Source organism: Anarrhichthys ocellatus, unplaced genomic scaffold (genome assembly GCF_004355925.1).
Source record: "Anarrhichthys ocellatus isolate YVR2014 unplaced genomic scaffold, GSC_Weel_1.0 scaffold4, whole genome shotgun sequence".
Taxonomy (NCBI): Eukaryota; Metazoa; Chordata; class Actinopteri; order Perciformes; family Anarhichadidae; genus Anarrhichthys; species Anarrhichthys ocellatus.
In genome coordinates this window covers 5066120-5079266 of record NW_022280034.1, presented here as the reverse complement: position 1 = coordinate 5079266, position 13147 = coordinate 5066120, and the positions used below count along the sequence as shown (strand labels likewise).

General features: G+C 41.0%; 1 protein-coding gene across 1 annotated transcript; it reads left to right on the top strand.

The window, feature by feature from the left end:
- Positions 1 to 5001: 5001 nt before the first annotated feature.
- On the top strand, positions 5002 to 13077 carry glud1b (glutamate dehydrogenase 1b). Its single transcript, XM_031844068.1, has 6 exons — positions 5002 to 5548; positions 8929 to 9009; positions 9437 to 9492; positions 10185 to 10248; positions 11083 to 11177; positions 11905 to 13077. The coding sequence occupies exons 1-6, from the start codon at positions 5149 to 5151 to the stop codon at positions 12181 to 12183; spliced, it is 975 nt and encodes a 324-aa protein (XP_031699928.1). The 5' UTR covers positions 5002 to 5148; the 3' UTR covers positions 12184 to 13077.
- Positions 13078 to 13147: the final 70 nt, after the last annotated feature.

The following is a 13147-nucleotide window of genomic DNA, read 5'->3' as shown; positions in this document are numbered from 1 at the left end:
CACACACACACACACACACACACACACACACACACACACACACACACACCCACACACACATAAATTTTGGATGAAAGCTTCTGTTATTACTTTGGTACTTTGTATCCTTTCCTAATAACTCTATTATTTGTATTTTTATGTACACATTTTATGGCGACTATGTCCAGGGTATTACTTTCTTATTAAAGTGATTTAGTTTCTCCTCTGCTGTTCTGAGGACGCAGTAAACAATTGTATCTTTGCGAACCTGGATAAACGTGTATTTAATGGGCGGTTCAAATTGCTATACAAATTGCTATAATTTTTATTGGTGAACTGGTTGGTTCACCCAAATTACAATAAACAATCTTTCTCGCTCACCTCTACTAGCATCTAAACACAGAGAGTTTGAAAGATGCGTTTATTGCCAGCACTCCAATAAAAGGCAGGTGAATATAATTTAATTGGGCTACTCTGGATAAGACCTCACTGTCAACAGTTTTATTTCTCTATTTTACTATTTATTTTCTCTGGTAGAAAGGAGTTCTGAAGAAACCGGGCAAATAAATCCAGATCTATCTGTATGGCATAACTAAGTAAGAAAATATATATTTCTTTGTATAAAGAATTGGAGATTCTTAAAGTCACAGTTGTCATAAACTTTCCAGTTTGACAGAAATCAATGTCACAGATTTCAGTATTTAACACTTATAAACACAAATACATGTGTTTTAGTTATATTCTGTATTGGATAGTTTTTAGCTTAGTTTGACATAAAAGCAACGGAAGTTAGTGGATTTGTCTTCTCACACTGATTCAGTCACACAACAACATGTAGGGAAAGACTCTTGCACCATCTAGTGTATAAAAGTGGCAATCGTTAAGATTTCAGACCTGGTTGATTTATAATTTATATTTGAGTGAAAACAATGGGGGATAAAAACATTTGTGTGTGTATACAATGGAGAAACACTTTAATACAGCGTTTGTTTCCAGGAATGTCGCCACAGACGCCCAGTTTGTAATACTGGAAATATATAAATATTGCAATATGTTCATCAGTGGTCCATAAGGCTCAATCACCATTGTGTTAAGTTAGATTTAAAATCTTTGAGATTGTCACGTTAACTGTCGTCAGTGAAACAGAACATAGAATCTTCTGTCCCACGAGCAGTCACCATGTAGGCTGAACAATTCTTCCAAAGACGTCCCTGTTTATTATTAAGGAAATCTGACAGCTCATCGTCTTTCTTAACACTGGCACAACATGTGCTCTGCAAAAGGTCAGAACGAGCCAAGTATCCCATTTAACAGATCAGAAAATCAACAAATAAAGGTAAGTGAGATTAATATACATTATGCACCTACAATATACATGTACCGACATAAAAAAACTGGTAATGAATAAAAAAAAAAATCAGGAACTTACGTAAAAAACAAGAAGCTGAAATAAAACCTTTGCAAGATAGAAAGATTCTTCCACCAGCTGTTTGAAATTGGAATTTGGCAAAAATATCCCACCAGTCAGCTTTTTTACATCCTGCTGATGGGCGACTACTGTCAGTTCAGCAAAACTCTCAGTGAAACCCAACAGCTACTTTGTAAAATTAGCATAATTTACATTTTCATCGTAAATCAATGCTCTATATATATATATATATATATATATATATATATATATATATATATATCATGTTTTGCTTATTTTTGAGATCGTAATTATGATAATTCAATTTGAAAATTAAAATTTGTAAAACTTGATGTGTATAGTACTAGATGATAAAGATAATATTAATCACACAGAATCTCAGTGTTCACAAACAAAACATCATTTGTTTATTCCTCTCTTTTGTCCATGAATAACTGTGAGACCATTCTTGGATCTTCAGTCTCAGCTGATGATTGACAATAGAAACAGTCCATGCTTAATGATCCCTGCTCCGCCTGTCTTTGCTTAAAGGGAATAAATTATGTTTGTTTTTTTAAACAATAATCATTTTATCCAACCATGTGACCATTTAAATTATCAACCATGAAGTCACTGCAGATTTTGAGCCTTTAACAGAAAAGAAAACAACTTTGTTTCCCCCTCTGTGTTCAAAGGTTTTCTTCATCAGCTCGTCTCAATAGGAAATCTTTTTTCAACATGCTGGATTAGTCTAATGACCTGACGTGTTCTGCTTGGTGGCTACCATGCCGGTTTTTAAGGTGACCTTGGCAGTTGTTAATGGTATTCGTGTCCCTGCATGTTGCTTCAGAAGCCTGATTACTCCATTAAGACCGAGTCTGAGGCGCAAGAGGATGGAGATAAGAGGTGGAAGATGTCCTGGTGGCGGTGTGAGGGTTTAATGTCATACTAGTATGAGCTTACATTGCAAAGGAGCTCAATCAGAGACAAACCACAGACAGGAAGAAAGAGTTCCTTTAAACTCCCATGTGACCCATCTGAGAAGCCCCCCCCCCCCCCCCCCCATTAGCTCTTGTTTTACCCTCCTCTCTCCCAGTCACACCCCCATGGTTGTGTGGGTGTTGTCAGGCTGTCAGCCAATGGCACGACAGCGCTCACCCTTTGAAACACAACCATGATAAATCAGTGTCAGTGCAGAGAGGAGAGTACAGATAAAGGATTTGATAGGGAAAATGATATGATTAAAAATACATGGAGGGTGATGAAGTATCACATTTATTTGATTATCAAATGTATTTTATTAGTCATTGTTCAATTGTGTAAGCTACAAGGGTATGTCTATAAAGACAAGTCGGCATAGATAGAGTTGAATGGAAGTGTCCTCTGGTGAGTTCAAAGTTCTTCACCTGGATCTCATGTGTGTGTCTGCTTGAGATCCAGTTCAGGATTTTTGTGTCAAATGAACATATGAATATTTAGACAGTGTATACCTTCTCTCTTTGTGTCTGGTTAAAGAAAACGAAATGTCTCTTCAGTGCACAGAATAACCAATGAGGAGATAAGCACTATCATTATTGCATTAGTAATAGTGAAATCTTGCCTTGGCACTGTGCCTGTTGCAATGGACAACATGGTTACTTTTGATTACTTTGTCCAACTGACTGATCCATGTCAGAACATTTAAATTTACAGCTTGACTGCACCAAATCGGTGTATTTACATATAAAACACATGTGTAAAAACAAACCCAATTGAGTTATAATTCAAATTTGCTTTTTATGTTGTGTAATCATGTGTTTGTCCCACTGTTTAAGCATATTGTACCGGCGCCTGGGGGTATGATCTAATCTTATCGTCTGTGCAGAGTCCACAGGTGTAAGCCCCGGTCAGGGTCTTTTCCTCAGTTGAGCTCAGCACTAAGATTCTCTCTCTGCAGAGCGAGAGACAATGATCGAGCACCATACATGTTGTGTATGTGTGAAATAATGGGAACATGCAATGAATGCAGTGTTCCACGCTATCTTATCTGTTCCCAGACAATGGGAGCAGATGCTTAAGCAACACAATTGGTCACTGTTTCATGAGAGTGTTGTTCACGCTCAGGAGTTAAAGGCTGCAACCATGCCGGTTTTTGAAGGTGAGCTCTGCAGTTGCTGATGGAATGGAGTCTGAGGCACAAGAGTGCAGAAATAAGAGATGGAAGAGGTGGTGTGAGGGTTTAATGTCATACTGGTATGAGCTTGCATTTGAAAGCAGCACACTCAGACACAAAACACAGACAGGAAGTCAGTCCCTGTTCAATTAATTGTTGCTGCCCATGAGGGTGGTTAATGACTGATGCAAACACAATGGGCCTTTCTCACTCACTCCACAGATCAGAGAACTGCTGATGACAGCAGGCCTCGCAGACATCCTCTGAACAAACCACAAAGTACAGAACTGTAACACTGTAGTCGCTGTGCAAAAGCTAATGAATGACCAAGCGGATGCACTTCACATCGCTCATCCTACGAATTTAATGCACTATTTACGTATTTACATTCATTTTTACATACATTTTTAAAGGATTCATCTAAACATTTTTTAAAGCAGTCAGTTTAAATATTATAATTATCATGTGGCCTTGAGGTGGTAGTTTGGTCTGAAATGAATGCTACTGTCTTGTCTCCTGTGAAATGACTAGTTATAACTAAAATGTATTGTTTATTCAAAGGGCATTGGTCAGAAATAACGAGGCCGTTGGGAAATAACGATACTCTCGTCATAACTAAATAAAAAAAGGTGTAAAAGGAATAGTTTGACATTTTCGTGACCAGGCTTATTTGCTTTTTGGTGATAGATACCACTTTTATGTCTGTATGGTAAATTCTAATTCTACTAATTACCACATTTTACATCCACACACAAAAAGCGAAATAACATTTTTCTTACTTATTTTTTGAAAATGTATTTTTTATTTTTTTTACAAAATGTTAATTAATTTCAGTGTGCTGCTTGTCTTGAAAATCAGATCTCCAAAATGAATTGAGGGTATCTAGATGACTAGTTATTTGATACTTGCCTACATTTGCATGTATCTGTATACATAGCCGTGAGTATTTTTCTTTTTCTTTTAAATCTATTTATATCTTAAATCTTATACATCAATGGAAATGTTTATGTAGGGTAATTGCACCGTAAATTGAGGATCTTTCAATACAACAAATCTTATAGGCAATGCCTTTTTTGCGTCAGGTTATATGATGTTTTCCTTACATAAAAACATCACTATTTATGTTTTAAACATTGCTAATTAACATATTACAATCATTTTGATTTAACTGTGAGCAACTGTAATCACATTCAATTATCCACACTTATCCTTAATACAGTATTACAACCCTAAGATCGCTGCCTGCATGAAAACAAATGAATATATATCATTTTACTTTTCATGCCTTTTCATTGAATTTCAAATCATAGGCATTTCAAATGGTGCAAACTCGGGAACGCGCGCTGTCAATTGCCTCGCACGGGCGTGCGCATCCATTGGTCCTCCTCTTCCGCGTGCGTCCCGAGGAGCCCCCCCCTCCTTGGCTCCTGCTGCTTTTAAAATAAACGGACACAGTATGCCATTCCACACTCGGCCAGAGGACGGGACACGGTGAGGAGTTGCTGTGTCGCTCATTCTAACCCCCCCTCTCTCCTGTCGTCACCCCCATTGCCCTTGTTGTTTAGTTGCCTCTTCATTAGTTCGTGTACACGGTTAGCTAGTTTCAGTCATGTATCGGTATTTCGGGGAGCTGCTGAGCCGCTCTGCGGGTAGTGCCCTGGCCTCGGGCTGCGTTGACTCCGCTCTCCCGGTGTCCTCGTCCTTGATGCGGGGGGTCCGTCGCTACGCGGACGCAGCGGACTCGCCGGACGACCCCAACTTCTTCCGGATGGTCGAGGGCTTCTTCGACCGCGGCGCCAGCATCGTGGAGGACAAGCTGATCGAGGATGTGAAGACCAGGGATACCCCCGAGCAGAAGAGGAACCGTGTGCGTGGCATCCTGCGCATCATCAAGCCGTGTAACCACGTCCTGAGCGTGTCTTTCCCCATCAAGAGGGATAACGGAGAGTGGGAGGTGATAGAGGGGTACCGCGCCCAGCACAGCCAGCACAGGACACCCTGCAAAGGGGGTAAGCATTGACCCAAACCGCCCCTATGCCAGCTAGCTTTAGCCAGCTACTTAGCATTAGTTAGCTGCAGCATTAGCATACAAATACAAGGCAGCTGCTGTCAACAGCTGCTAATGTTACTGTAAACCGTTACACACAGCTTCACTGTTTAATCCGTTACACTTAACCACACTCTTTTTTCGATCATAACTGCTTGGTTGTTAGTTTTGTTTACTGTATTTCACTACTGCTCTCACTTCCGGTGCAGTTTACATTGACCTTCCTGCTCACCTGAAGGTATAATGTTAGCAGCCCACCATACTTAGTGGGCTTAGATCTTGTTTTGCTCGTTTCTTGTGATCCCGTTGTTTTGGTGGATGGAGTTTGCTCCTTCTGATCAACTCTTATTCCTATTATTCTTATGTGTGTCAGATGTATGAAGACACCAGGTGTTGTGGCTTTGAGCATTTCAGGCCCTTGGCCATCATGTGCTGCACAAAACACGGTCGACCATTGAAGACCTATTGCTCATGCACTTTTCTGTCCTTTGATCAGGCCTAATACACACAATGTGTTCCTCACTCTTTCTTTAGACAAATGCTAAAATTCACAAGCTGTATGTGCAATGTGTCAACCTTGGGCAGAGCATGGTAATGTATATCGTACGACAGTAACATTATGCTCTTTGGTTCAAGGTTCAAAGCAGAGGCATTGTGGGCTACTGCTGCAGTGATTTGAGGGATCTGATGGGTAGGAGGTCAGAAGGAGGGTGAAAGCTGGGGAGGGGGTGGTTTTGTTTCCAGGCTCTCCTATTTGTCAGCTGAGTGACAGGTGGTGGTGGGGTGGGGTGGGTGCTGTGGAGAGGAGGCTTTCTCAGCCGAAAGACATTCCTTTTAGACAAATGGCATGTTTGAATGGTGCGGGTCGGCTATTTGCCTGGTATTCACCGCATATAACGCCCTTCCATTGTACATATTTGAAGTAGTAAATGTAGACATCTTTTAGGGCGGCACATTAGCGTGGCACTGTGCTGTACACGCCTGACTTTAAAAGATGGATTAGTAAACTGTCAAGAAGAAACCAGAGAAACCATTTTTATTGTCATATACATATACACGAAATTTTCATGTAAATTTGCCTTCTGCATTTGACCCATCCCTGTATATAGGGAGCAGTGGGCTGCCAATGACAGGCGCCCAGGGAGCCGGCGGTTCAGTGTCTTGCTCAGGGACACTACAACACGTGACACGTCCCAGTCGAGGATCGAACCGTTGACCCTGCGGTTACCAGACAACCCTCTTAACCCAGTGAGCCCAGTTGAGAGTGAATCATTTATGGAAACCAAAACACATCCTCTATTACAGATTATTCCCTCACATCCATTAACTGTTTTAAAGAATCATTCTGTACAGCCATCAGAGAGAGATCACTCAGAGGAGCCATTTATTTAAAATCAATAACATTAAGGGAGTGTCGTTGCTTCTATCCATCTCATAAAAGCTTGAGGAGAGCATCTCCTCGATCCAAAGCTAAAAACTCAGCTTGACCTTAACGGTCCTCTACAGTAGTAGTATTTCTAAATATCTTCTCTCTCATGTTGCCTTGCCTAATCCAGATCCAAAGTACAGTTAACCAATGATCTCGAATCACAGCAATGTTAACTTTTCATCCATTTTATCAAGTGGGAGCAGTACCATTATTTTTTTGTAGTGGCCCATGAAGGAAGCAGTTATTGTTTTCAGTGGGTTTAATCATTGATGTCCTGCGTAGATCCTTTGCTGTGTTCAGATCAAACTTCAAAGTTCAAAGGCTGTTTTTGTGTGAGCACATGTTGCCCATACACTCCCCTTTGAGAGCGACAGCTGCTGGGCTTTGACCTGTCTACCGAACGAGCGTCCTAACTCGGGAATATCATGTGTTGCTTCTCTGTGTGTGCAAAGTTATTCGAAATAACCCTGGAAGATAGTTTGTCATATTTGATCTAGTTTTGTTTATTCAGCTAAATTGTCAATTCTCCTTTCTGTGCAGAAGTACCACACTTTAAAAAGCCCACAAACTATTAGCCAGTGTGTGTGCATTAAAGAAAAACATTGATATCAAAGAATTTAGTTAATACTAATGCAAGGAAAATATCACCACAGGGTAAATAATAATACACTGAAGACCTGAACTAGTAACTTAAACCAAATGCACCGAAATTCAACAATGTGTTTCTAAAGGATTCCAGATATGTTGCAGGTTATTTTAGGCCGTAGAGGCTCTGAAGCTCCATGGTGTCGGGCCTTCAGGCCTCTCTGTTGAAATTGAACGGCCCCGACTACTGCAGGAACTCTAGATTTCACTGCGGGCTCTGTTTATTTCCAAAAAGTCTGTCCTCCATGACAGAGGAATGTGTTTACAGATGTGTTTTGAAATCTGGTTGCTGTGGTGAGCTGTTGGCTGGGTGGAGAAATGGATGGGGGGGATGGGTGTATAAGCAGCCAGGCCTTTTTCCTTCTTTCTTTCTATTTGATCAGCGAGCTCCAGTCTTGTGTTGGTCTCGAGGTAACTCAGCTGATCTTTGGAAGAATGGAAATAAAGATGGAAAGGTGGGAACCACAGCAGCACTCTTAAAGTCGGAGCCTCGTTTTGGGAGGTTTGATCTCTTCCTCTGATTGCAGTAACAAAAAGGAAGTGGGTGGGCACCAACGTGGCACTTGAGGATGACGTCATTGTGGTTAACTTGTGCTTCTTGTGTTTCTGTTTCTATTGGTTACAAATGACACACGGTTCTTTTGTCCCCTCAAGGAAATCTTTTTCCTCCGCTTTGTGCCGTTTGCCCCTGGGGCTTCTCTGTGGAAGCTAACCCTGGATGAGCTATATTTGGTACTGCCAGACAATCTTACACCCGCACACACTATACCAATAAGATGAAGTAGTACTTGGGCGGCCTGACTGTATGGTCTCATGTAACGCTGCACGCCATGCCGACAGTAGTAAACCCCAGACAACAGGAGGGACTGACTGTAGCTCGGGGGCGGGAGTCAGAATGGGAAGCTGGGATTGGTTCCTGAGGTCTCTGCCCGCCCGACGCTGCTACCGTGACTGCCGGGCACAATCCGTGATCTCTGACCTGTTCATGTGATCTACTCTGATTACTGGTCCAGTCCGGTCTTTGACCGTGCTCTATCTCTGCTACTCATTTCCTCTTTCTGTTGTTGAGCTGCACATGTAGTGGAGACAGTTTCAGTGTCAGTGTAGACCATTGATGTCCTCACGTTGCAGTCTAAACACTTAAATCTGTAAACGAGACACTTTAAAATACATTATACAAGTGTTTACTCACAAGAAAACATCTTCAACAACGTATAGTATATTTTGCTTGTGGCAGTGTTGTAACTTTGTGTGTGTGATTCCTTTAGGTATCCGTTACAGTCCAGATGTGTCTGTTGACGAGGTCAAAGCTCTGGCCTCTCTGATGACCTACAAGTGTGCCGTTGTCGGTAAGTATTATATATTAGTATATAATAAATATATTAGTCTTCCACAAAGGCTCCTGCTGGTTATCCCCTGATCTTCATATACATATTCATACTTTTTGTCTTACCAAGTTCAAAACAAAAGCCCAAACTTGGTGTTCTTTGCAGATTCATATGCCAGTATTTCATCTAATACATTGATCTTAAGTATTGCATATTTGAATGAGTTTGCCTTCCCGCTTCTAGTGCGCTGTATCCACAGTCTGAAATAGGTATTGATATTTAAGACCACGCTGACTTTTTAATACATTGTGCATAATCGTCAAGTAGCTTATTAGCACGTTTCTCTATCATCATGCTCACATTGTCTTGAAGCGGAGACTAATGGTTTTAAAATGTACCCGTATAGTGTTTGAATGTTCTCTCTTTAAAAGCTCTTATTATCCTACAGATGTGCCATTTGGGGGAGCCAAAGCTGGAGTCAAGATCAACACCAAGAATTACTCTGTAAGCCTTCTAATGTCAACCCCCCCCCCCCACACTCCCACGTAGAGATACACCAACATGTTTCACTGTGTGCTGTAAGACATAAAGGAGAGCAACGCAGCCTTTAAGACAAGATGGCAGTCATTGGAGGGATATGAGCTCTCTTCTGTTCCCACATCCAAACAAACATGGACGATGATTCAATCACACTGGAATGCAAAAGGCTGCGCTGCTGGATCTTATCCTTTCATTTTGCACTTTTTGAAGACAAAAATAATCACAGAGAGAGATTGAGATGGGAAAAGAGGGCGAACAGGATATCAAATGTGTCTTTCTTTAGATTGAATTTGAGTTTAACGGCGGCAGTAACTGTTCCCAGTAGATACTCGGATGTGTAAGAGTATTTTGTGGTTTAAGTTTCTTCATTCAACTGATGGTGCTTTTATTGGATTACGCATAGGGATTTTAGTGCATCCATTGATGGGTACTGTGATATAAACAGACTTGAAGGCTATTGATCGGCTGTTGCCTCGGAGTTAACTGGAAAGAAGCTCCTTAAAAACAACCTCACACTTTTGTTTCTTTATATCAAATGGAAACTATTGGGTTATACGGACGAGACCCTGTTTGGATTGCTTTTTCTCTTCCTTGAATGTCTCAAACTGTAACCAACATGTTCTTCCTAAACTCTGTACTGTGTCTGTCTGTCGCAGGATAATGAGCTGGAGAAGATTACCAGGAGATTCACCATTGAGCTGGCCAAGAAGGGCTTTATTGGTGAGTTTCTGTGTGTGAATTTAAACCGTTGTTTAAATTGATGACGGTTAAAAGTAATTACAAAACTATTGGTAGTACTGTGAGTATTCATTTGGTTTGTGACAGTGTTTTTGTCGTTATTTGACTCTGTTGGAAATGACTGTGGTGGTGAGAGGTGAATGTTTCTACCCAGAGTAGTAAACATTTCCTGTTTATTCAGGTTGGGGTAGCTCAGGGTGTGCCTGTGTAAACCGGAAAGGGAGACAATTAATAATGGTGAAAGGAGAAGCACAGGTTTGAAATATGAGTTTGACTTTGGCCGATGATTTGTGAACGTAATATATAACAGAAATCAGATATAAGTTTCTGAATAAAGTTGTAGTATTTACCTGTTAAGCAAGGCGGCACATAACCTGCTTAGCTGGAGTATATGTTTAACGTTCCCTACATGAATGCATGTTAGTGTTTGTGATGTGTTCACTTCAGAGATATGACACTGTCTGTTACATGCTTGTACACAGCAATAGTTGTGTCATTTAGTGAGGTTTGATGCAAGCGCCTTCACCACTGAGTTTTTATACACCCTGGAGGCAAAGCAGCACCCTTTGCACACATCTCTCTGCATGCATGCTTCTGATTTTGAATACATATAATAAGGTGTGTATATATATATATGCATGTATGTATTTTATATTATTTAGGACCAGCCAAGGTACCTAGTTATCAAGACTGGAAACTTGGTTTTATGAATGATTCATTGTGTTAACCGGCCAAGTGCGTGTAGTGATTTAATCCCTGCACTATGACTGGCAGGCTTGGTTAACGCTCTTTTTCCTACCCGTCTGCCTTCACCAGGACCTGGCATCGACGTCCCGGCCCCAGACATGAGCACAGGAGAGAGGGAAATGTCCTGGATCGCCGACACGTACGCCAACACCATTGCACACACTGTAAGTTCTCAGGCATACACAACCAATCCGTATGACTTGCCTGTTATGTTTTTGTTCAAATTTTAAAATGGGTCAAATTAATAGCAAGGAGTGAGTCACATGTAAAGCATGAGCAGTGGTTTCCTGCCTCTCCCTTTCCAGCCGACCACTGAGGCATTCCTCCTCTCTTACAAAGCAGCTTTACAAACTGAGGCCTGTGTGTTTGTGTTATCAGTTAAAAGTTCTCCTATCAAAACCTCTCAAACAGGGCTTATTTGACTAAAGATGGAAAATATTTACCCAAATGTGTTTGAGCACATGTTAATCTGTATATCACAGCTGTTTTACACAAAAATTATAATAGTCAGATACTTTTACTTAACCTTGATTTTAACCGTCATGAAGTCAAGAAAGTGTAATTGTGAATTCATAAATAGATTAGATTTAGACTAGAGCTGAGTGATTATTAGAGCTCAAATGATTAGTCGATAATGACAATTGTTTTTTGTTTTTTTTAATAATTGATAAAATGAGTCTTCCAGTAAAAGTGTTCTAAGGTTCCAGCTCCTCCATTGTGAGGATTTGCTGCTCTTCATAAAGTGAAAACCTTTTAAGTCTGTTCCAGATGTGCCTGGCATGGCTTTGGAGTGGGTGACACATTCCTGCTCTGGGTGTCTGAAGGCAGAGAACTATGGGTAGTGAGCAATAGTGTACATGTGGTCTGATCTTTCTCTGTGTGTGTTGGCAGGACATCAACGCCCACGCGTGTGTGACAGGGAAGCCCATCAGCCAGGGAGGAATCCACGGACGTATCTCAGCCACCGGTCGTGGAGTTTTCCATGGCATCGAGAACTTCATCAATGAGGCGTCCTACATGAGCATGGTGGGCCTCACACCCGGCTTCCAGGACAAGACCTTCGTCATCCAGGTACACACACGTACACACACACACACACACGTACACACACACACGCACACACACACGCACACGCGCACACACGGTTTAATCAAAGAAGAAACATTTTAGATGGAAACAGGAGTGATGAGACCCTAAATGTGCTGCAGATATCTGCACACAGATACTCAAAGGATTTAAGTTTTCATTTGAAATCATGATGAAGTGTTTTAGAGCTTCAATCAGAGTCATGCCATCTGTTTGAGCCCGGACCTGATCTCCTCTTGCTGAGCAGACAGCAGTGAACCGAAGGAGGTTTTATTTCTTTGTTCATGACAGAGCGGGACCAAGTAACAGTCTTTTGGTAGAAACTTCTCTAATTTCTGCTTGTCAAGGCTTGTGAGTCAGTTTTGTTAAGTTATTGAGCCCAATGTTTTGTCTCGCGTGTCATGGACGGACGGACACACACACACACACACACACACACACACAATTGCAATATGACTTGCAATATTGGAGGGAATAATAATTTATACATCATTTTCATTGAAAAACATATTACAATATGATGTGATTTTTGTTGGAACTGTACCAAAAAAAGATGTCTTCTCAATTCTGCAGAAAATGATTTGTAGGCGGGGCCAACATTTCGCCTTTAACAAATCTTTAGCCTGCTGTGATTTTATAATTGCTGTAGGCTGTACTGCGATCTCGATACACTTTTGATTAATTGCGTTGCCCTACGAACAACCCTGCATGTGTAACATTCAGACACAAAGAGGATCTGCTCTGTTTACTTACAAGGATTAAAATCACACATTTAATTATCCTTTCCTTGGTTTGTTTTTTATTTTATTTTTTATAGAGATTTGTAAAGAGTTTATTTTTCCAGCAACAATAAATAAAACTATTAGAAATGTTGAAGAGGGATGACGTCTGTGTGTGAGGGATGAGAAGGTGAAGAAGTGATCACAGCAGCTGAACCATGACGTGGATGTTCAAAAAGCTAATCCCCCTGTGTGTGTGTGTGTGTGTGTGTGTGTGTGTGTGTGTGTGTGTGTGTGTGTGTGTGTGTGTGTGTGTGTGTGTGTGTGTG